This window comes from Rattus norvegicus, chromosome X, assembly GCF_036323735.1.
Source record: "Rattus norvegicus strain BN/NHsdMcwi chromosome X, GRCr8, whole genome shotgun sequence".
Classification (NCBI taxonomy): Eukaryota; Metazoa; Chordata; class Mammalia; order Rodentia; family Muridae; genus Rattus; species Rattus norvegicus.
The window spans coordinates 120,447,215-120,470,169 of NC_086039.1; the positions used below are offsets into that span (position 1 = coordinate 120,447,215).

Below are 22,955 nucleotides of genomic sequence, written 5' to 3' on the forward strand. Positions count from 1 at the left end.
ACAGAATGATTAGCAGAAGCAGCTCCTTTTTACTGCTTCACCCAGTCCCTTAGCACCGAGTGGCAAGTTCATCATGCTAAAGCCAAAGTAGGAGATAGCAAAAACCTGCTTTCAAGCAGAGACTGGGCCCTGCAGCCACCACACTACTGCTTTGTCTCTAAAGCCCGTGATAGGCGCAGTGAAGTCAATTTAATTTAGCTTACTCAGAAAGAGCAGGTCTTTGTTCTGCTTAACCCTCCTTAACACTCCTGCCAAAATCCAGGCGACACAAAATCAAACATCCTGTTTGTATTTTCCCTGTGGAATAGAAATCCTGAGGTTGAAATTCCTGTGTTCCTCTTCTTTTGCTTTTCCTCTTTCATCTTCTTTGTCCCTAATCACAAGGGACTTTGTAGAAGAGTTAGGAATTTGGTCCAAGAAATAAACACACAGAGGATAGGCACCCCGTCCAGTTTGCACCCTCTGAGCTTAAAAGCCATTATGGTCCCTTGCTCCATCTTTGGCCAGAGTAAATGTTATGGAGGCTACTAGTTTTTTTTCTTTTTTTTTTTTTTTTCGGAGCTGGGGACCGAACCCAGGGCCTTGCGCTTGCTAGGTAAGCGCTCTACCGCTGAGCTAAATCCCCAGCCCCATTATGGAGGGGTTGCCTCCATAGAGGCTAGATAGCTAGCCTCTCACTGCTTTAGTGTAAAGGGCTTTTTGATCTAAAGCTCTTTACATTTCTGCCCTTGGGAAGAAACATGTAGCTTCTCTTCCAGCAGGGGTGTAGGGTTGTCTGTTAAGTTACACATCAGTTTGTGACTGAGTGAATTTGTTTGCCTGTATTTTTCTTGTCTTGAAAGTTTCTTTTCCCACTTGTAGCTATTGCTGTTCTCTCTGTGGTTGTCCTTAGGTTTTATTCTGGCCCTCCTGTGTCTTTAGAAGAGAGGTTTTGTGCTTGGTTCCTTTTCTGGTTGCTGTGACTAAATATTTGACCAGACGCAATTTAAAAGAGGAAATGTTTGTTCTGGCTTACCATTGGAGGGGATCATTGTCTCATGGTGAGCAAGACATAGCAGCAGGTGGGAGGAAATGTGGCTGTAAGCTCCAGGGTCCTGCTGCTCACACTGATTTCACAACATACAGGAAACAAGAGTGGCAAATGCTGGCTCTCAACTCACAATCCCCTTTTTTAGTCCGTATAAGATCCCAGCCTATGGCATGGTGTGGCCCACAGTCAAGGTGGGTCTTTGCACTTCACGCTAATCTAGATGATGTCTCTCAGGTATACTCAGAGCCTTATCTAATCTAGATAAGCTCTCCCAAGTGTCTTGGAGGTTTGTCTCTTAGGTGTCAAATTGACAATTAATATTAATCATCACAGTCTCTAAGATTACAGGTAATTTCAAGCCTCTTGGCCATGAAATTAAGCATTTTACCATCTATACAAGTTTCTAGACTGGACTCTAAACCTGTGGTATTGTCCCGGAAGAGAGAAGTTAGACAGACCATGAATTTATATATTTTGATTCTAGAGAGTGAATTGACCAGTTGGTAACTTTCACAGGGAAAGGGTAGGGAGTATGACTGGAAGCCAGGTATAGTGACTCGTACTGTAATTCTAGCACTAGGGATGTAAATGTAGGAAGATTAGGGGTTCAAGGTCATCCTTGGCCACACAGAGAGTTCAAGGTTATCTTGGATTACACGAGGCCCTATTTTTTTGATGGAGGAATAATTGAGAATACATCAACAATTTTCTTTTCACTTTGCAAGCTTCCATTGCTACATTGGAAGAATTCCACTGAAGGAAATCTTCCTTTAATCTCAACACCTTAGAACCGTGCCCTTCAGTCATTGGAGGCAGGAAGTCCTCCTTTAGCTTTACCTGGTATACATCACCGGAGCCATACTCGGCCTACTGAACAGCAGTGCCTTTGGGATGATAAAGAGCTTTTGAGATTAGAAGTAAGAATAGTTGCTACCTAAGCTAGTTATCCAATGGCCCAGTGACATTGGTGACAAATGAAAGGATCAGCTTTATATAATCTAGTTAGAGCTCCCCTAAGTCACTGGGTATTAAGACGGTTTCCTTTTCTTTCTCTCTTTCCCTCCTTCTTTTTCCCTCTTTGCTATGATCTGATTGCAAAACAACACAGTGCGAGGATGTCACTGGTGGAGAAAGATAGCTCTTTCCAGATAAGGCAGGCATTTCATCTGGACTGACATCTAACTAAAGGCATTTATTCTTACTATTGTTTACCCGTCACTCTGATAAGGTGAAATGCTTTCTTGTGAGACAAACTGGCCCTGCTCTGATTTAAAAATGTCTCCCCTAAGTGTTTTCAAGTTCCCTATCTTAAATGGGAAAAGGACAGACATTCTAGTATATACCTCTATCGTCATAGCTAAGAGTCTGCATTTATCTTTCTAGAGAGTCAGGAAGAAGGCAGAGTATCAGAAAGGGAAGGAGAAAAATATATGAGGAAATATGTACATCTACAGATGAACCACTGGCTGGCTGGCTGACTGGAATGTATTTGAATATATGGGTGCACATAGTCCTAGCTATCTTGTAGACTAAAGGGGGAAGATTAGCTGGAAATTCAGACTTGATTATATATTTCAAGCTTTCTGCCTACCAGCTAGCAGTGTAATCTTGGGCATGTTACCTCATCTGTTTGAGTTTTAACTTCCTCACCAGTAAAATAGAGTTAATCACAATTACAATTTATTGATAAAGTTAATTTTCATGAAAAATAATACTGTATGCAGCCGGAAATATAGTAACATAAATGTATACATGTTCTTAAAGTACAATAGGCTCAGTTGTGAAGTTCTCAGGAAAAACTAGTTTTGTTTATTAATAGTAGACAATAGATTAATCAATCATCCATACATATGTGTGTGTGTATATATACATATATAAAACCAAATAACATTAAATCATTCAGATATGCTGAGTATGCTAGCATATGTCTGTAATAATGATACTCAGAGGTTTGAAGTAGGTGATTTAGGAGCAGCAGAGTAAGAACTTACCCCTGAAAAACACCAAGGGCAAGGAATCTGTGAGAGGTAGTACCTGCTTCTAATTCCAGTACTTGAGAAACTGAGGCAAGAAGACTTCCAAGGGTATGAGGCTAACCTGGCTTGTTACATAGCAAGACCTTATCTTTCAAAAAAAGACTTGGGCATGTGCTTCCGTGATAGAATACTTTTCTCACATTGATAAGGACTTGGGTTTGATTTACACACACACACACACACACACACAGCAAAATACTCAGATGCTCAGAATTCATGTAGTAAAGAAATAATTGTTTTAGATCAGCTTTTCTGATAGTTTGATCACCTCAGTTGTTCCTAAATCAGTCCTGAAATCATACTTTAGAAACCCATTTTGTATTGTAAAATATATATGTTCCATAGAACATACTGTAAAGAACTATGTGACCACTTGGTTTAAGAAGTGAGACATCAACAGAACCCCAGCAATTGTCCATATGCCTTTTTGCAATCAGGACCACTATTCCTGTGGTGGTTTCAATGAAATGTCCCCATGGTCTCTGTGGCACTATTTGGAGAGACATAAGAGGTATGGTCTTAGTGTAGGAACTGCATCTCTAGGCCCAGACTTTGAGGTTTCAATGCCCTCAGTGAGCCCCAGATCACTTTCTCTGTTGCCTACTTGAGGTCTGAGAAGTAAGCTCTCAACTTCAGGCTCCAGCCATTTTGTCACTTATTATCCTTGCAGGACCTTAGCCCTCTTGAACCATATACTTCATACTCACCTATAAGAGTTACCTTGGTCACGATGTTCTCTCACAGCAATGTAAAAGTAATTAATACAACCTCAAAACTTCTATCTTGAGTTTGATTTTGTTCCTCATAATTTTACCATAGATAGATAGATAGATAGATAGATAGATAGATAGATAGATAGATAGATAGATAGATGCAGCTGTAAATGGTATCAGCTGGTTTGGCCTAAGTCCTAAAACGTAGGCAGATTCTGGTTGTTTGTTTTGTTTTGTTTTGCTTTGCTTTGTATTTGTTTTAATTCACGACATGCAACCGAAGTTGGAACATTTTCATTAGCACATAACCTCCCATCGTGTGAGCTTACCAGTCTCTTTGTTGTAGAGGGACGCTTGAGTTGGCTCTAGTTCGGGAATACCATGGATGGCCACTGTTTCTGCATGTGCCAGTGTTTGCCTGGTTTGCTACTAGGCTCTTCGTTTCCCTTATGGATTTAGATTTTTATTCTTACAAGCTCTAGGTGTGGCTTAGATACAAGCCTTTTATTACCTGAGTATCATACTCAGACTCCATAGCTTGCCTGCTTGCCCTTTCAATGATGCTTTAGATAAACATTCTGCATCTTAGTAGTCTTCTTTTTCTAACAATCTTTTCATTTATAGTGTTTCTTTGAATTTATCTTTATCTCTGTGTCATAAATATGTTCTCTTATTTTATGCTCTAAAAGTTTTATTACTATAGATTTTATTTTAGATTTATATTCCAGATCACCTGGAATTGATTTTTGTGTACGATGTAAAAGATGGTCCACTTTTATTTCATCATGCAGATAGCCATCATAGCATTTGTAGAAAATGCTATTTGTGCATTCAAAATACTCCCATGGCCCTGTTTTAAAATGTTACATTTGTCATAAGTCAAGAATCCATGTCTGGGTCTATTCCTGGGCTTTCTATTCTGTTCCATGGATCTATTTGTCCTTGTGTCGGTACACCCTGTTTTAATCACCGTGGCTTTATAATAAGTTCTGATGCTTGGCGGAGCTAGTCCTCCCACATCCTTGTTCTTCAGATGTGTCTTGGCACTCAGCCCTTTGCATTTCCTTATTGCATGTAGAAATCAGCTTGCCAAGTTTTTTCCCAAACAAATCAACAAAAAAATAACTCCTTGCGGTGTATTGAGATTCAGCAGATGTTTATAGTCTTTTTTAATTGATTTTTTTGAGAATTTCATATCTCAGTGCTGTATTTACATAATTTTCACCTTTCTCCCTCCAACTTTTACTGTGACCCTTCCTCCTCCTTCTCAAATCATTGACCTCTTCTTTTGACCTTCTTAAATTAAATATATACGATATCATATAATATGAGGCTGAGAGCTTCTTCCTCTCAACTGAATACTCCTGGGAAGTCAAAATAAGCTGATCAATAATTCTCTCCCCTTTTCTGTGCTCACCATCTTATTAAAGGTGAGCCCCCTTTCTTAATAGTCATCATTAACTGACCCCTAACTCCTGGTCCTGTGTCTGGCGAGCCTCTCTTTATACAAAGTAACTCTCTGCATCTGGGAATATGCAGGACATCTTTCATTTGGGGTGCCCATGTTGCTTTTAAAACATCTTCTTTTCCCAAAGCAACTAAAATAAGATCTAATAGAAGTATGGTACACGTTTTTATATGTAGATAGATGTATGCACACATTTTATCTATTGGGAGTGACCACATTAGCAATATTATTCATTACTGCTGGGGAAATTATCCATCCTCACAAAAGACAGACAACCAACTGTTACTTAAATAAAGAAAAAATTCGAGGTTAGCAAACACTGAGTTTTTCCCCATAGTAACATGATGTACAGAGTCTAAATATGTGCATGCATGTGTGTATCTCTCTGTGTCTATCTGTGTGCTTGCAATAGACTCAGGTAAATGGGTTGGCTAAACAATTTTTTTATGATGGACTCTATTCAGACACATTGAGCACTAATCTGAATTTTCTTGGACGAGACAGGGAAAGTCTAGAATTAATTAATAATACCAAATGATTTACTTACGCTGCAAAAATGAACCAATGCATCTTTCTATATATGTAGCTCAGGAATGAAAAGAAAATGCTTTTCTGAGGTGTGACAGCACTCTCCATGAAACACAAAAGGAGTACCCCACCCACAGGCTTTGATAAACAGTACTGTGAAACCTTAACCCGCAATGTCCCTGTCTTTTTTTTTTTTAATCTTACAATTTTCTCGTATTCATTTTCTAAATTTCAGATTGTTCTATGAGCCAGTCACAACACCTTGTGGGCACACCTTTTGCTTGAAATGTCTTGAGAGATGCCTGGATCATAATGCAAAGTGTCCACTGTGCAAAGACGTTCTTTTACAGGTAAACCCTCCCTTCTTTGGTTGTGTTAGCTTGTTTTGTATTAACACTGTGCTCAGCTGGATCCTAAGCCACTATACCGTGCTCCACCAAAATACACCACCCCCACCACCTGTTTATTTCTGCTGTCTCCTAGACATCCTTTCCCTCTCCACGAAGTCCTTCAGGTAAATGAGGCAACGTCTAGCTTTTCAATACGGGTCAGTAATGAAGTTCATTTGTGTTAGAAGCCAAAACATGCAATAGATGGTAAACACAAGGCTTGGTTCTTATCCCACTGTGGTCCCTCATAAACAATAATCTTGAGTGAATTTTTGTTTTCACTATCCTTGAACTAGATAGCTCTGACTTCTGCATACAATGATGTTTATTTGTTCTTCAAAGAGGTCAGCTGCTAAAGGCCCCTGCCACCACACCCTCAAACAGCCCTCTCAGATCTTCAAGGACGTCTTTTTTTTTCTTTTACAGTTACTCAGGAGCCACTTTTCTTACTAGCAGATACTTGACTACTTGTAAAGCTCTGAGAACTTCAGAGTCTTTAAAATGAACCCCACCAGCTTACATCTTCAAGTGGGCCTTATCTTGTCTTGCTTCCCTCCTTCAGAGACTTATCAGTCTCAGCTTACAACCAGTGTTACTATTGCTTTGTGCTTAAAATATTTGAAGAGAGGTAGCAGATGCCAGATTAGCTCTAGAGAATAGTAATACATGCTGTCCCAAGATTGGGAAGCTGAGATAGGAGCTTTTGAGTTCAATGTCTGCCTAAGAATCATGGAAAGGCCTTGTCTCGGGAATACAAGAGACTATCTATAGGTTCCTTCTTGGGTCCATAGAATTATATGTTAAGATTTTTCTTGACTCTTGACAATAAGAAGATGGAATGAGTTCATCATCCAGGGTAGCCTTGAGGATGTGTACTGGGATTAGGAAAGTACTGAACTCATAGCTTTCCTTTGATCAGGATTTGCAACCTGATTGCAGATAAGAATTCCATGGTCCTATTTAAATGAAACATCTATGGTGTGTTAACATGACAAAGCTCAGATCAACAGAAGGAAAAAAAGTACCATATGCTCAGCCTCTAGACTCTATCTAGAGGCTGGCACTGTTACAATTTTAGGGTGTCTGCTTCCTGGAGTTTTGTTTTAGCATGACCAGAGGGGTCACTTTCCTCCTTAAATTGCCTACCTCTTGAGTCACTGCTTTCTTCTAAAGCATGGGCCTAGGCACTGTTTTTTTTCTCCCTATTGCCAGGCAATGGCAGTAGCTGATAAGGCGTCCTGTAGGCAGATGCTGTGGAGTCTCAGACTCAGAGGCTAAAAGGTAATGCTCATCTATCCCTGTATTCATTCAGGGCCATACTTACGCCATTTAACAACATAATAAATATTCCAGTCATGTTTGTTGCAGAATAGAGACTCCTGGGGAAGAAAATTGTCTAAAGCCAGCAGTTTGGTACTCAGGAGCTCCCTCTACAGGGATCTACAGCAATCAATTCTCATAGATACTTATTATTTATTTATTACTATTTGAGGAGTACACATGAGTACTATATTTACTTCCTTTTCCCCTTCCACTCTCCATCCAATGCTGCCCGTGTTTCCCCACTCGCTCCAAATTTTGAGACTTCTTATTATTTAACTGTTTTTTCATGTATGGTATGTATATAAAAATATAATTACAACTTCCTGAGCCCCTTTACTGTTGCTCATATGCATATGTTCTTGAGGTTTACCACTTGATATTGGATAACCAATTAGGGGGCTTCTCCCTAGAGAAGGCTGATTCTTCCTCTCTCGGCAGTCCCTAGTTGCCTGTAGCTATTCATCTAAGACTAGGGCCTCAGAAGATTTCCTCCATCCACCTTGACAAGTTTCTGGTGTTGTCACTTGTTCAGGTCTTGTTTAGGAAAGTGAATTGTTAGGATTTCATGGATACAAGGTTCCTAGTATATAAAAAGAAAGCCATCTCGAAGCACACAACCTGGTCTCCTGGTTCTTCCGATCTTTCTGCCCCCTCAACTGCAATGTCCTGAACCTTGCAAGTAGAGTCTGTGTTGTAGTTGTATCAACTGGGGATAAGTACCACAGTGAACTGTTCTCTGCATTTTGACAAGACCTGTACTTGGCTGTTAGCATTTGTGTGATATTTATTTGAACTAAAATTAAGACATAAAGACTTGATAATATCTAGGAGCCAGGCATTCAATTGGGATGCCCTATTAAATTCAATAGGGCAGGGCATGAAAGAATATACTAACATTGCCTTTTGGTTCCCTGAATCCTTTGACCAGAGTCTTTTAGCACTTCCCAGAGAGAGCTTATAAATATAACAATAAAGAAAGCAAAAAGGAAATGTGCTCCACCCCTCTTCAGTTCACACATGAACATGAACTCAAATCCAAAGCTCCAGCTCATCTGTGAGATTTTCAAAAGTTTAATATGATTATTTTCTTTGTTAAAATATTTTTTCTCATTTTAAAGGATCAATTGTATATTTTTTAAGAAAAATCAAAACTCTTGGCATCTAAAAGATACACATATTGTGGCTGTATTAGCTTGCAAATTATAACACTTGAGTGATTTGACTACTATCTGTGTTAGCATTCTGTCTAAGCTCCACCTGCACAGTTACCTGGCAACAGCCAGGTATGCCCAACTCACTATAAAAGGGGCTGCTTGCCCCTTCTCATTCTCTTGCTTCTTGCTCTCGCTCTTCCCCTTTGTCCTTTCGTGCTCATGGCCTGCCCTTGCTCCTCTCCTCTTCTACTCTAATCTCATTAAATCTTTCCACATGGAACCATGTTGGCCTGTTGTGGTTTATCCGGACACAAGGCGAGATTTCTACCCCAACAATCTGGACTACATCAGAAGTTTTCTGTGACCCATATAACAGTTCATTACCTTGTTCCTCTTCTAGTGCTTGCCATCAAGAAAATACAGCAAGAATGTAATAATGGAAGAACTCATAGCTAAGTTCCTACCAGAAGAACTCAAGGAACGAAGAAGGCTTTATGAAGAAGAAATGGAAGAGCTTTCTAAGTATGTATATACATGTTTCTATTTTCCATTTTATGCACACCAGCTCACGAGAACTGTCACATTTCTCACCAGCTCCTTACTCAAATGATATCCTGTTAATAGTTTGAAATAACCACAGTGAGAGTATTTACACCATGAAGTCAACAAGTGCTATAGACTGCCCCCTCCCATCCCCCTCAGAAGCAAACTTTTACCAAAGAAGCTCATCAGTCAAACCGCAGAGCCACCTGATACACCTCAGTACCACTGAGTGCATGGTGTGAGCACGAGTGAATTAAGGAGCAGCTTGATTAGGAGGCCACATAGAACAACGAGAAGATTCCTTTGAGTCCTGAAATGGGTAGTGGAGTTGTTAAAGAGTGGTGTGACGTACACCTGGGGTTAAGACTCAGCTGCACGACTGAGTGTGCTTTGTAGTCCTCGATATGCTCTGTCACCTCTTTGGAACTCACTTTGCTTGCCAGTAACTTGAAAAAGATAGCTCTTACATTATGGACTTGTTCTGAAGACCCAAAGAGTTTGAACATAGCAAGCACTGGATACGTGGCAATAGCTCCTGTGTGTATTTCCTCTGCCACACCCAGTGTGAGAGGCGAAGGGTTGGGATGAAGACGTAATTGCATCTTCAAAGGCTCTGCCTGTTGTGCACATAGCAGGAAAAGCAGGAAATAATTGCTAAGATTGATTCCACTGACTGCTGCCCTCCTCCCTGCCCTCCACAAGGGTCCTCACACAGAGCATTCTGAAGGTGAACTGTTTCCTGAGGGGGGACAAACTCTTCTGCTTATAGGCCCCCTGGGAAGAGACCATTTTTGAACAGTGCATCCTATTGGTTTGGATGTGCCTCTCAGCTCATATAATATTTTTCTCAGACACTAAAAATCTTTGTTTCTCATTGACTTTTATAGTAAAACTACTTTGTACATTTTTGTTTTTTCCCCCCTGATTCTTCTCTTAGCCTTGAACCTCTCTCAATCCTTTTCTCAGCTATCACTTAAGGTTGTACTAGAACATACCGAGGGGCTTTCTGTCTAAAGGCATCTCAGACCTATCCCCTTTTAAGATGGAGGCAGATGGCAGATGGCCATAAATTTCTTGGCTCCTTAGGTATAGTGTCCCTGCACGGAATTTACTAGATGATTCAGAGGAGCAGACTCTATGAAAAGCTGGTCCAGTTGGGGTTTCCCAGTGGGCCGTGTGCGTGAATTTTCAAGTATATTCCTGTATCCCAATTCCAGAGTGAGTGCACCAGTCAGTATCTCTGAAGATATTGGCCCAGCCATCTAGATTTAAGGGTCCCCCATTATTCTGATGTCCAGAGGCATTTGAGCATCACTGGAATATGTTATTCTTGGCAGTCTGCTGCTGGCTACTCCTCCTGGCTCAGTCTGCTCTGAATGATCTCTGAAGGCTTTGCAAATTGGAGATGCATAGAAGGACTTTGCAGGTTTTCTAAAAGCTGGTGCATGTGTATCATCAGTGCCCTTCTTCATGTCTCAAACAAAGTGCGTTGCCTGAATTTGTCCATTTGGGCAGAGAAAGGAGGGGAAGGAGGAAGAGCGGGAGGGAAGAAAGAAGAGCTGTCATGTACACTAATCAACAAACTTAGCCTGTACAATGACAGTTTAGGCTTTCAGCCTTGGTGTAGTCTGCACTGGATCATGGTTCTTGGCTACAGCATCAGGGGTATTTCAGTGTTTTTCTATCAGTCATTAAACTTTGAAGACTCCTTATCATGACATTTGACCAATCTTTCTGTGTTCTGCTCCCTTGGATTGAAATCCATCTCATCTTCTCTTCCCGACAGCTTAAATAAGAATGTGCCCATTTTCGTGTGTACCATGGCCTATCCCACCGTTCCTTGTCCCTTGCACATCTTTGAGCCTTGTTACCGCCTGATGATTCGAAGATGTATTGAGACAGGCACAAAACAGTTTGGCATGTGCCTTGGAGATCCTGTCAAAGGGTAAGTGAAGAGACCTAGAGAGCAGGGAAGTTGGATTTCGACTTCACTTTGGAAAGCTTCTAGAGGCGAGGTCAACAAGTCCATGAGGTTAGACAGCTCAAAACAGCGAAGCATCTAGGAGGATGATAAGTCTCTCTTGATTTACAGTATGAGAGGCTCCCTTTTTAAGAGAACCCTAGAGGGAATTTTTCATCCAGCAGGTGGCAGACATTATAAAATGTCTTGTAGGCTATGCCCATAGCTCAGCCTGCCTACCAGTCACAAAGCCTTGAGGTCTATCCTCAGCACTACATAAACCAGAAGTGGCATTGCTCATCTAAAATCCCAACAATGGGGAGGTAGAGGGAGGAGAAGACAAGTTTTAAGGTCATTCTTGATTACATGTGAGGTTCAAAGCCGGTCACATGGAAGCTTATCTCAAAAACAAACAACACAGACAAATATTGTCTTGTTAAGAGTGTTGAACCCTGGAATTAAGCTGCCTACTTTTACATTTGGCATGTGCCTTGGAGCGTCTTTTGACATTGGACAAAACATTTGGCTGTTCTGTCTCCGGTTTGTTAAGTGAACATGATGGTGTGCCTACCTAACTGGTCTTGCTTATTGGGAGAACTGATGAGTTACTGACGCACACCAAGTACTAAGTTCAGTTCATGGCTGAAGGAAGCTATTTTGGATATTGTAACATAATGCTGTATAGTAAACACTAGGTTTTTTTTTTGAGACAGGGTTTCATAGTATATCCCAAATTGGTCTGGAGCTTACCGTATAATCCAGGCTGACAGCAAACTCGTAGCAATCTTATTTCAGCCTCTCCAGTGTTAGGATTACAGGTATGAGCTAAAACAAGTAGCTTTAATCATTAGAAATGTGTCCCTACATTTATCGAGACTATAAAGTCTACTGCCAATATGCCAGCATCTGATAATAGCCATTGTTTGTACAAATGACTAAATCCAGAGCTTTGCGCATGCTAGGTAGCTCAATTCTATCACTGAGCTATGTTCCAAGCTGGTTTTATTTTATTTTGAGACCAGGTACCTCTAACTTGCCCAAGTAAGCCTCAAATTTGTGATTCTCCTGTTATTAGTCTCTTTTGTATCTAGGACTGTAACTGTGTGCTATCATGGTCAGGATGCGATAAGGCCTTCTTATGTTCTAACATGGTAGAAAGACAAAGAGAAAGTGAGATGCAGGGACTCCAACCTGCCTCTTAACAGTGACTGTGCTCTTGCAGTAATTAATCCATTCATGTGGGCAAGGTCCTCATGGCCTGCTCACTTCTTAAAGGTCCTGCCTTCTAACAGTGTTAAAATGGCAAATAAATTTCAACATAAGCTTTGAGGAGGATAAACATTTAAGCCATAACACTGGCACATAGTATATGCTCAACAAATGGTAGCAGTTATACTGTTGTGCGCACATTCTTTTTTCACAGATGTTTCCTATTGTGTAGCTGCTGTGGTAGATCTGGGCCTAGAAATCCTGTAGTGATCATCTCAATGTGTTAAGAATGGCTGGAGTCCAGATCAAGAACAATAGAACTCGCCAACATTCTATTTTGATTTTGATTCTCAATAAACAGGTTTGCAGAATATGGCTGCATCTTGGAGATCAGAAATGTCCAATTCTTTTCTGACGGCCGATCAGTGGTTGACAGCATAGGCAAGAGGCGCTTCAAAGTGCTCCATCAGGGTCAACGGGATGGCTACAACACTGCTGACATTGAATACATTGAAGATCAAAAGGTGAGGGTGGCCAGTGCCAAGAAATCTGAAAGCCAAATTATCAATGTAGCTTGATATACAAAGATGATTGCAAAGGGATTTCTCAGAATTGCCTTGAGGCCTTGGGGTTTCTCACCAAGTTGCTCCTGAACTGATACTGCTGGACTGCTGCCCAATCGCGCCCATAGTCCTCCCTTTTCCCATCCTTCTCCTTGCTTAGCTGAATTGTAGTTGTGCTTAACCTTTGTCTAGGCTAATCCCTAGACTCCTTCAGCCAGTCTCTGCTGGGAACACCAAGGGCTTGATTTAGCATGGAGTCAACACATAAGAATTTTTAACTATAGATTGATTTATATTTTCCAACTCATTTCTTTTGAGATTATTGTAGATTCAAATATAAATTTGCATTTTTAAAATGTGCAACCTGCCCAAGAGCACTCTTTCTAAATCACAGTTCTTTGCCATCTCTGAAGGCCAAAATGGTCCCGTTTCCAATTAATCCTTGCTTTTCTGAGCTAATGGGTAGATGAAGATGTCAATAACCCTGTGTTCAATTATATTCCTTATGTAGTGGATTAATACATGACTATTGGATAAATGCATTTGACCTTGAAGACCTACTGAGGCACACATATAGTCATATCTGCCTTCCCAGTGAGTAGGAAAGAAATGAATGTAAAAATGAAAGGAGCAGAGGCGTGGCATTAACCAGCACAATGCATTTCACTCATCTGCTTTCAGCTGTGCCAGCTCAAACTTCTCTGCTTGCTGGTTCAGACACTGTTATCAAACCATTCTTTTTCCTGCTCTCTCTCTGCCATATTGGTATGTCAGGTGCTAGGTGTTCCATATTTTACATAGGAGAAAGCCAGACGGGTGAAGGGGTGTCAAAACCAGTTCTGAGACGGATGGAGGGCATGGAGGTTGCTTCACTCTCATTCTGATGGTTTCAGGTTCAGGGAGACGATTGTGCTGAACTCGTGGGATTGCATAACTGTGTGTACGAGCAAGCGTCATCATGGTTTCATTCACTCAAAACATCGCTGAAGAATCGGATACTAAATCACTTTGGCCCAATGCCAGAGAAGGATGAAGACCCCCAGGTATAGAAGAATATCTGCTTATAACAGGTTGCCCCACCAGGTGGAATGTCCAGGGTTTGTGATTAGATGGGTATGTAGTTGTCATCCAGCAAGTCAAGTGCAGAAATGAGGACAGATAAGGTATTGTGTAGCTAGGGAGTGAGCATCATGAGTAAGGCCAAAAAGGTCTGAATCGGGTGAACAAAGATAAATAGTAGAAACCTAGAACTGAGACAGATAGTGAGAAATAAATGAGACAAGAGGAAGGGAGGACAGATACCACTAACAGAAACATCAGTGGGAGTCCAGAACCACACCATAGTAATGTCAGGGTGACAGCATCTGTACAAAGGCCAGGAAGTAAGAGAGATGGACCAAAGGCTACTACTTCCAGTCAGCTTCATGTCCCCATTGCTGCAGGGACTAGGAGGTAGGGTCAGATATCCTGTAAGGACGCAGCTGTAGAAACCTTCCTATCCAGCCTATCTATGCATAGCCCCTGCAAGTTAAGACCCTCAGCATTCTTCCTAGCTCGAGCAGGTCCTAAGAACACTGACCCCAAGGACATAGTTTGTTAGGTTCTAACTGATTGTCTTCTATGAGGATCAGCTCTCTGAGCTCAAGCTGCAGATCCACAATCTAGTAGGAAAGCAGGGAGAGTTGCCTTGCCTGCCTGCTTTTAATCAGGCAATGTTTGTGGGGAATTCCAATTTGGAGCTTAGATGGTCTATGCAAATGCATACTTTCTTCATATTCTAATCTGCCTGTCCCACTGTAGTATCAGTCCTATAACTACTAATTTGATTCTTTTTTTAATGTATGCTTCCTGATTTTATCACTATAGAAAGCTCTGAATGAGCATATATGTGAGACACACACACACACACACACACACACACACACACATATATATATATATATATATATATATATATATATATATATATATATTCTGATCTTTCTGCCAAAACTATGTTGCCTACTTTTCTAACTGTAACCTTGGGTAAATCCCTTCTCCTCTTTCAATTTTTCTCTAAAATCAGAAAGGAACATTAGAATATCAAAAGTTCTTCCTCCTCTTAAATTCTGAGGCTCCAAAGTGCCTCTGTTTCCTAATTGGCTGAGGTGTGTTGCTTCCCTCCTGATACAGAGGCATCACTCACATGTGCTAAAGAAAGCAAGGCTAGCAAGTGCTTTCTGATGGTCCAGCTCTTGGCTGTTGTGACTCAAGAAGACAGCATAACTCTGAACAAGGACATGTTCAAGCTTAATGTTCCCCTTCACCTGCTGGGGAACATTCTCTCCCAGTCAGGGAAAAGATAGAGATCAGCAATGCTAACCACATCTTCCACAGGAGAAAACACAGATGCCTCAGCGTGATTCATAAGACCTTAATGACATAGCAAGCTCAAATCATTTCCTTCCTTATTAGTTTTGTTAGCGTGTTGCCTTGGTGGTAGCAGCAGCAGAAAGACTCATCCAGCTTGCTGTATCTAACCCTGTAACCCCAAGCAGTTCCACGAATAAGAGTGTTGTACCTTAGTGGGAGGTTTCTTAGAAACAGCCACAGTATTAACAGCAGTGTAAGTATCTGTTGCTGATCCTAGGAAAGTTCAGAATATAAACCTGGTAGTACCCAGATGAAGCTAAAGACAGAGAATCCAAGGATTCGCAGGCATTCAGGAAGAAACCCATGAAACAATTTGGAGCGAAATAACCTCATGTGGAAGGAGTTACATCAACCACATGTGCTTCTCTACAAGCTGAAAGCTGACTTGCTTTGAAAGTTGTTGGAAGAAAACTCATTTGAGGTTTAGCAATAAATGTCTTAAATGTATGCTCAGGAAGCTGATGACAAAGAGAATTTTGGTGAAGGATTGATAAGAAGTGCAAACTGTCTCGTTAAAAGGAAAAGCTGAGGGTTAACACAAATGTGTTTTCTAACTGGAATGTTTGGTTGCTGTTCTTTGAGACTGGAAATCATAGCTCTTGGTTCCAGGGGAGAAGATAGCTATAGTTCTGTTAGTGACATGGTATATTTAGACTACAGTCTTCCACCAAAGAAAGAAAATGATGGGAGTTAAAAGACATGCCAAGCCCAAAGAATCATAGGATTAAAGGCCCGAATTTTAAATGGATCAGGCCAAAAGACCTAACCAGACCCTTAGAAGTAGAAGGGAGAAAGTAGTGGGTACTCCATTTCTTAAAATCATACTGCCTAAGGAGCAGAGTGCATGGTTTAAGATGTTCATTTGCTTGGTTTAACACGTACTAAATATGATTGTGGCTCAAATGAGAAAAAAGACCTCAGGCCTGGAGGGCTATGTCAGTTCTATTCCAAGAGAGCATTCAGGAACCGGGCTCTTCCATCAAAAGCTCTGCCATCGTTAGAGGGTCACTTTTTCTCGACTGACAAAGACTGACTGTCACCATGTCTTCAATCTTTCTGGAGAAATGGGGAGGAGATGGAGAGATGGCTCAGTGGTTAAGAGCACTGACTGTTCTTCCAGAGGATCCTGGTTCAATTCCCAGCAACCACATGGTGGCTCAAAGCCACCAGTTAGAGAGAATCTACCCTTTTCTGACTTCTGTAGTACACAGACATACATGCAGACAAAACACCATACACATACAATAATGAAAAAATTTAAAAAGAAATTGGAAGGCAGAGGCTACATGTTCTTTTCCCATAACATGACTGGGAACTTAGACCTATCACTTCTCTTTATGTTTTTAGCCAAAATTTGATCTAACGGCCTCACCTAGCTGCAAGGATGCCTGAGATATAACAGTTTTCCTCACCCCCTGACACCATGTAACTGTGTGCTTAATGAAGAAAAGAGGAGGAAAATGCTGGAGACTCTCAGCAGTCTCTGCCAAAAGCAGAAACAGTTCCGTGTGGGCTGTTTAACCTTATGCATGTGGACTTCTATACATAGACTGTGTTTCTCTGTTGCAGGTCAATCCGAATGGTCCAGCCTGGTGCTGGTGGACACTGGCGGTTCTTCCCCTGGAAAGCAGAGCTCAGCTTCCCTTCCTAGCAATGAGGTCCTTAAAGGATAGACTGAATGGTATCCGGCGTATCCTGGCCTTTATATCGAGAAACCAAAATTAATGGGTCTGGATTGTGGAAGAGGAATTTCCACCCTCTCCACTGCCCCAGGGCAATGTTCTTGTAAACATAGCTAATTGTAATAACACTTTAACAGAAGAAAGTACCGTAGAGAGATGTTACTCTGCTTTATGGCCACAAAGAAAATAGATAGAAAGACGCAAAGGATGTGACCTGTTCAGCTTTCTGTCTTCAGATGCTTTTTGACACTGTGCTAACACACTAGCAGCAGAAGTGTGGAAGAGGCCAAAACATGTTGATGTTTAGCATCATTTTTTTCTGAAATTAAAAAGTAACTTGTCTTTCATAGCTGAATGAGTGTGTGGTTGAAATATTAAGCAGGGATACTAATGTTACTGCGTTCTTTCGCTGACTTGAGGTCGCGTTTCAAATGGTTCAGGTTTTATAGAGCATTGTGTAAAATAATGTTCATACTTCTTTCTCTTTTAATAATTTATTTTTTGCACTACTGTATCCTTTTTCTACATGTACGTTTGTAACTATTTAAGTGTACATTATTGGAAAGCCCATTGCTTTATTTATTGATGTGGCTGACTATGTATGTAGGGAGGAGAGCAGTACTAATCACGTACAGTGCTCTTTCTTTACCCAGCTTTGGTTGAATTAATCCCAGTTCTTGGGCTTTTATATAGTTCAGGTATGTTCTAGTGGACAGAGTTTAAAAGAACTTCAGAATAATTCTAAAGTAATTCATCGTCACAGCTTCTACTTTTTCCCGTTTGAATTAAGGGATAGAAAATACTTAATCAATTTGGCATACATTGTGGGCTATCCCAAAGTAAAGTAAAAGAATCCATTTTCCATGTGTACTACATAATAAGGTTGAAAGAAGTATTCAAGATCAGAGAGATGAATAACAGGTGTCTTTTTATTACTATTATTTTATTATAGGTATTTGTTTCAGGCAATCTGATTAGAAGAGTATTAATTTCTCCCCAGTACAGTTAGAGAAGAACTTAATATTTACCTGTTCTTTTCATAGGTAATGGCTTTCAGTTTGGCGTGCCTCTCCCAAATCTTCTGAGTTCTGAAGTTTAAAACCTGTACTAACATGTACTTAAATACTTGAGAGACTATTCCTTTCTTAAAGTGTGAAGAAACTAGATAGGTTAGAACCCCTTTAAATCACTGTAAAAGATCCGAGAATGAATCCATGGTTTTACGTAAACACTGCCTTCCCTCCTGGTAATGATGGACCAAAGATTTCAATTCAGGGGGAGAAAAGACAGTGAAGAGGAGGGAGTAATGTTTCTGAGTTTACTTAGTGCTAGTCTGAGTCCTTCAGTCTCAGAGAAACCTGAAAAATAGAGTGCAGGAGTGTTAATAATGGCAGAGGAGAAAATGAGAGTCATGAAAAGTGAATTGTCATTATGTAAACTACTCCGGGTGATTTTGGACTGCTATGGTGTGTTATTCACATGTAGTCTCTTCACTCTGTTAACGAGAGAGAGAGAGAGAGAGAGAGAGAGAGAGAGAGAGAGAGAGAGAGAGCGCTTCAAGGATCAGTCACGGTTCTTCTGTAACCACCAGACACATGGAATAAGTGGGGCTTGTGTGCGTGTGTGTGTGTGTGTGTGTGTGTGTGTGTGTGTGTGTGTGAGAGAGAGAGAGAGAGAGAGAGGGGGAGAGAGAGAGAGAGAGAGGTGGTCTCTAAATACTATAAAAGAGACTCATGTAAACAGAAAACAACTTATCACCGGCACTTGCTTAATGGAGATCGTGTTGTCAGAGCATTGCCAGTTTTGATGTTTGGAATAATCTGAGCTGGCGAAGAATGATGCAAGTGTACGGAATGTAAATACAGAAGCAGCTACTATCCAAGTTAAGTCTAGAGGGCTCAGAGAACAGGAAATTAAGAGGCTTTTTCCTGCCACCTGACGCCCAGCCAGCTATATGATTGTAGCAAAGTCCTAGTATGGTTGCTTCCTATTCTATAATGCAAACACAACAAAGAAGAGCAAAAGCTTCTCCACTTACTAAATGTGTTTGACAAGTAATTTAACTTCTGTTGACTCCCAGTTTTCTTTCTTTTTTTTTTTATTAACTTGAGTTATTTCTTATATACATTTCGAGTGTTATTCCCTTTCCCGGTTTCCGGGCAAACATCCCCCTCCCCCCTCCCCTTCTTTATGGGTGTTCCCCTCCCCATCCTCCCCCTCTTGCCGCCCTCCCCCCAACAATCTAGTTCACTGGACTCCCAGTTTTCTTATATGAAATGGTACTTGTGCTCACATCAGCAGCACATATACTAACAATGGAATGATACAGAGAAGATTAGCATGACCCCTTCACAAGGACAGAGAAGATTAGCATGACCCCTTCACAAGGACAGAGAAGATTAGCATGACCCCTTCACAAGGATAGTAGGCAAATTTGGGTAGTAGTCTATATATTTCACTAAAAGAGGAAATGGTTGTGATATTAATGGCATATAAGCTTGTTAGGAACATTAAATGGGACATGTCAGAAACTACTTAGCACAGTGCCTTGATGACATGGGAGAGATTTGATAAGCTATTATCAGCCACGTTGCAGAATATCATCAATGGCCTACAGTTACATGAAACACAGCTTTTACTCGTAATACTCATTTGCAGCCACTGTAAGCTTGGTTTGGAAAATCCAGACCACCAATTCTTGGACCACAGCTTAACAGTTTGCAAGTGACTCCTATTGGGATTAAGACCAGCAAAATAGAGCAGGGGGTACATCTCAGCTACTAGTGTTTACCTGAAATGCATGGGGCACAGGATTCTCTCTCCAGTACTGTTAAAATAAAAGAATTGTAAGGGAAATGAAAAGACTGGAGAGAAAATGAGGGTTAGAGGTAGGGACTAATTTTTAGGCCAAGAAAATTGTTCCCATTTTAATTAGGGCTAAAAATAGTGTTATTTTGGGTGACATCTAGAATTCTTGATAGAATGGAAGCCTTAAGTTCTGGATCTGTAAGAATAAACCATCCCTCCCTGTTCTTCATAGGTTGAGAAGGTCAACTAAATAATTAGAACAATTAAATTTCAGAACAATTAGATTTTTACCATCTATGGATTTTGCCCATAGCCAATAGGATTTCTTGCTGCTGCCCCAAATGACAGGCTCTGCAATGATGTGTTGAAAACCTACCACGTACCTACTGGGTACTAAAGTGAGTGTGTGATCTCACTCACCTGAGCACATGAAATACTCTTTAGAGAGCATAGATAGATAGATAGATAGATAGATAGATAGATAGATAGATAGATAGATAGATAGATAGGAAACAGAGGCTCAGCAACTTTTAAGAACATCCCTGTGTAACATGTTCAGTGAGTGGCCAAGCTTGATTCTGTACCACAATGGAGCAGATCTTTCAACGTTTCGAACGATTTGTGTTACATTTTACTCAATAGATATGCCAATCAAATCACTAAACCCCCTAAGGGCTCAAAATGAGAGGTTCCAGGTGAAGTAAAATGAAACCATCCAACACATCTCTTACTAACCCAAAATGTAGAAAATGTAGTTTGGATTAATACAATTCCTTTGATAAGAGAATACCCAAGAGCACATGGAAATCCTTCCACTTTGAGCCTGGATCCAGCTTGGGTTGTTCTCAAGCCAGCTTGAGTTGCTGTAATAGCAGGAATTAGGATACTAGGCTTTGAGATACTAGGCTTTGACTTTCTCTCAGATGTACATAAGTGGGTTAATCCATTGAACTTGACCACTTTTAACACCGGCAGATGGGTTCAGTTTCTAAGCTCAACCACAAGATGTACAGAGATCAAAGCTATATCTCAGCTGGAAGGACAAGAGTCCCCCATGTACATATGCCACTTTCTTGGGTTACTTTTTCTATATTGAATTCATGTCTGACCCACACCTTGTAGATTATTTTTTCTGTGTGTGTGTGTGTGTGTGTGTGTGTGTGTGTGTGTGTGTGTGTGTGTGTGTGTGTGTATCTGTGCGTGTGTATGTGTATATCTGTGCGTGTGTGTAAACACAAAGAGACCCTAGGTAGCAAGCAGGTCTTATGCCTTTCTGCTTCGTACTGTACTACTGCTGCTAGCTAAAAACCAGCAAAATGTGGGAAGTGAAAAATGAAGAGACCACTTTTCAGTGGATCATTTTAAGAAGGACAATACTTGCTCCTCTTTTAGGAGAGCAGAGAACAATTCCAATACCTTGCCTTTTCTGAAGGCCAAGTGCTCCGAGTTCAGTGCCGCCTCAGTACCAGGGTGGAGTTGTGATGGCACCTGCGGTGCTGCCATCTCTGCCTGCGGAGCTGGCCTGGGTTCAGATAATCCCCTGTGAGTAGCCACAGAAGCCTCAGAACTCCCGTGGCTGGGTCACTGCACCCCTGTCAACAAGTCGTGTCCTGTTGATAGACTGTGACCCCCTGGAGCCTGCATTCCCTGTGCCAACTCGATTTCCAACATGTGAATTTTAGCCATAGATTCATTCTTGAGTTCCCAGCTTGGTGACTGTGTGTCCATTTCTACTCATCCAGGTAGAAATGGGCAGGCTGTAAGCCCATTCTTGGGTCCGAGGAATGAGATTTAGATTCTGGATAGAAGAGAGCTCTGTAAAGCATACAGGGCATACTTGGCTTTCTGACATTTCTAATGGTCAGAGAGCAGGAATGGAAAGGAGCCATGCACAATGTACACATTCAATTCCTTTTAGAATGATAGGTCCCGCTCAGTCTACTGCTTAACTACTTAATAATCTGGGTTGTGCACAGCCAGCAATGACAAACTTTTCACTTAGACGTGGGTGTTTTCCAAACATGTTAAAGTAACCTCCTGAGAGAAGTGCCTGGAACCGCTGTTCCCGGTGTCATTTTATAGCTTTCTGCTTCATGACTCTGTAGCATTAAAACCTGTTTGCAGCCACAAATGTGATTAACAGAAGTTTACAAAGCAACACTGTACCTTACGCATTCTCTTAAAAGTCTGTGGACATTCATCTATTGCTCAAGCAATGATGACAACCAGTGAGATAAAAAGATAGTAAATAGTTCAGCATGGCACCACTGGCTGTTGTTAGTCTAATTTCATTGATGTATGCCGTGCTTTGTAATGCCAGGATTAAAACATCAAGTCAGCCACTTAAACAGTGGCAAATGTGTATATGTGTTTGGTTTCCATTTGTTAAGCAGCCATTTTATTTTCCCATGGTCATGAGTTGAAGGGAAATTAAGATAACACTCCCTCCCCACCAATGCTATTCAACTACCTCTATCTGCCTGAGTTTTTTTTAAGGGTTCCCTTCTTCTAAATCTGCACAAAATAGTTTCAGCTCATCTACATTGTACTCGCAATGTGACATAGACGGTCTCTGTGAAAATTTGTTTGTTCATTAAACACAAATTTCCTGTTGTCTCTGTGTCTACCAAAGTGTATTCTATCTTAGAAAAACAATTAATTGGCTGGGATGTACCTGGTGGTATAGGACTACTGTCCCAGCTACATGGGAGGCTGAATCACAGGGGTTGCAAGTTCACTGCCAACCAAGGGAATGTAGTCCCTGTCTGTCAAAACTAAAATCTGGGCTTAATTGTGCGGGCCTGTCATCCTAACTGCTTTGGAAGCCGGAGGAGGAAAGTTGCAGATCCAAGGCCTATGTCAGTGTCAGAGGGAGTTCAAGGCCAACCTGAACCATGCAGTGAGATCTTGTTTCAAACACTCACACATACACACACACACACACACACACACACACACACACACACACACACACACAAGGTTGGCCAGCTATAGCTGAAGCCTAGAAGACACACAACGCTGGCTTCCATTCCCGCTATCACAGAAAGATCAAAATTAACAAACTAGTTGCAGTAGCAATGGAAAGGAAGCTATGGTAGCATGTATCCTGTTCTTCTCCCATCGACTGTAACATATTT

The 22,955-nt window shown here is 41.0% G+C and overlaps 1 protein-coding gene and 1 pseudogene across 2 annotated transcripts in view; both read left to right on the plus strand.

Annotated features, from left to right (window-relative positions):
* Lonrf3 (LON peptidase N-terminal domain and ring finger 3) overlaps positions 1-22,434 on the plus strand; it is a 38,674-nt gene extending 16,240 nt beyond the window's left edge. The window contains exons 7-12 of one of the 2 annotated variants that reach the window (XM_006257447.5): positions 6,011-6,125; positions 9,042-9,163; positions 10,971-11,129; positions 12,715-12,877; positions 13,810-13,959; positions 16,898-22,434. In XM_006257447.5, the coding sequence (XP_006257509.1) occupies positions 6,011-6,125; positions 9,042-9,163; positions 10,971-11,129; positions 12,715-12,877; positions 13,810-13,959; positions 16,898-17,053 (865 nt within the window). In that variant the 3' untranslated portion in view covers positions 17,054-22,434. The remainder of the gene's footprint in view (positions 1-6,010; positions 6,126-9,041; positions 9,164-10,970; positions 11,130-12,714; positions 12,878-13,809; positions 13,960-16,897) is intronic. The other variant, NM_001191585.1, reaches the window with a different exon arrangement.
* Positions 19,296-19,368, plus strand: LOC120099417 (U6 spliceosomal RNA; annotated as a pseudogene).
* Positions 22,435-22,955: the final 521 nt, after the last annotated feature.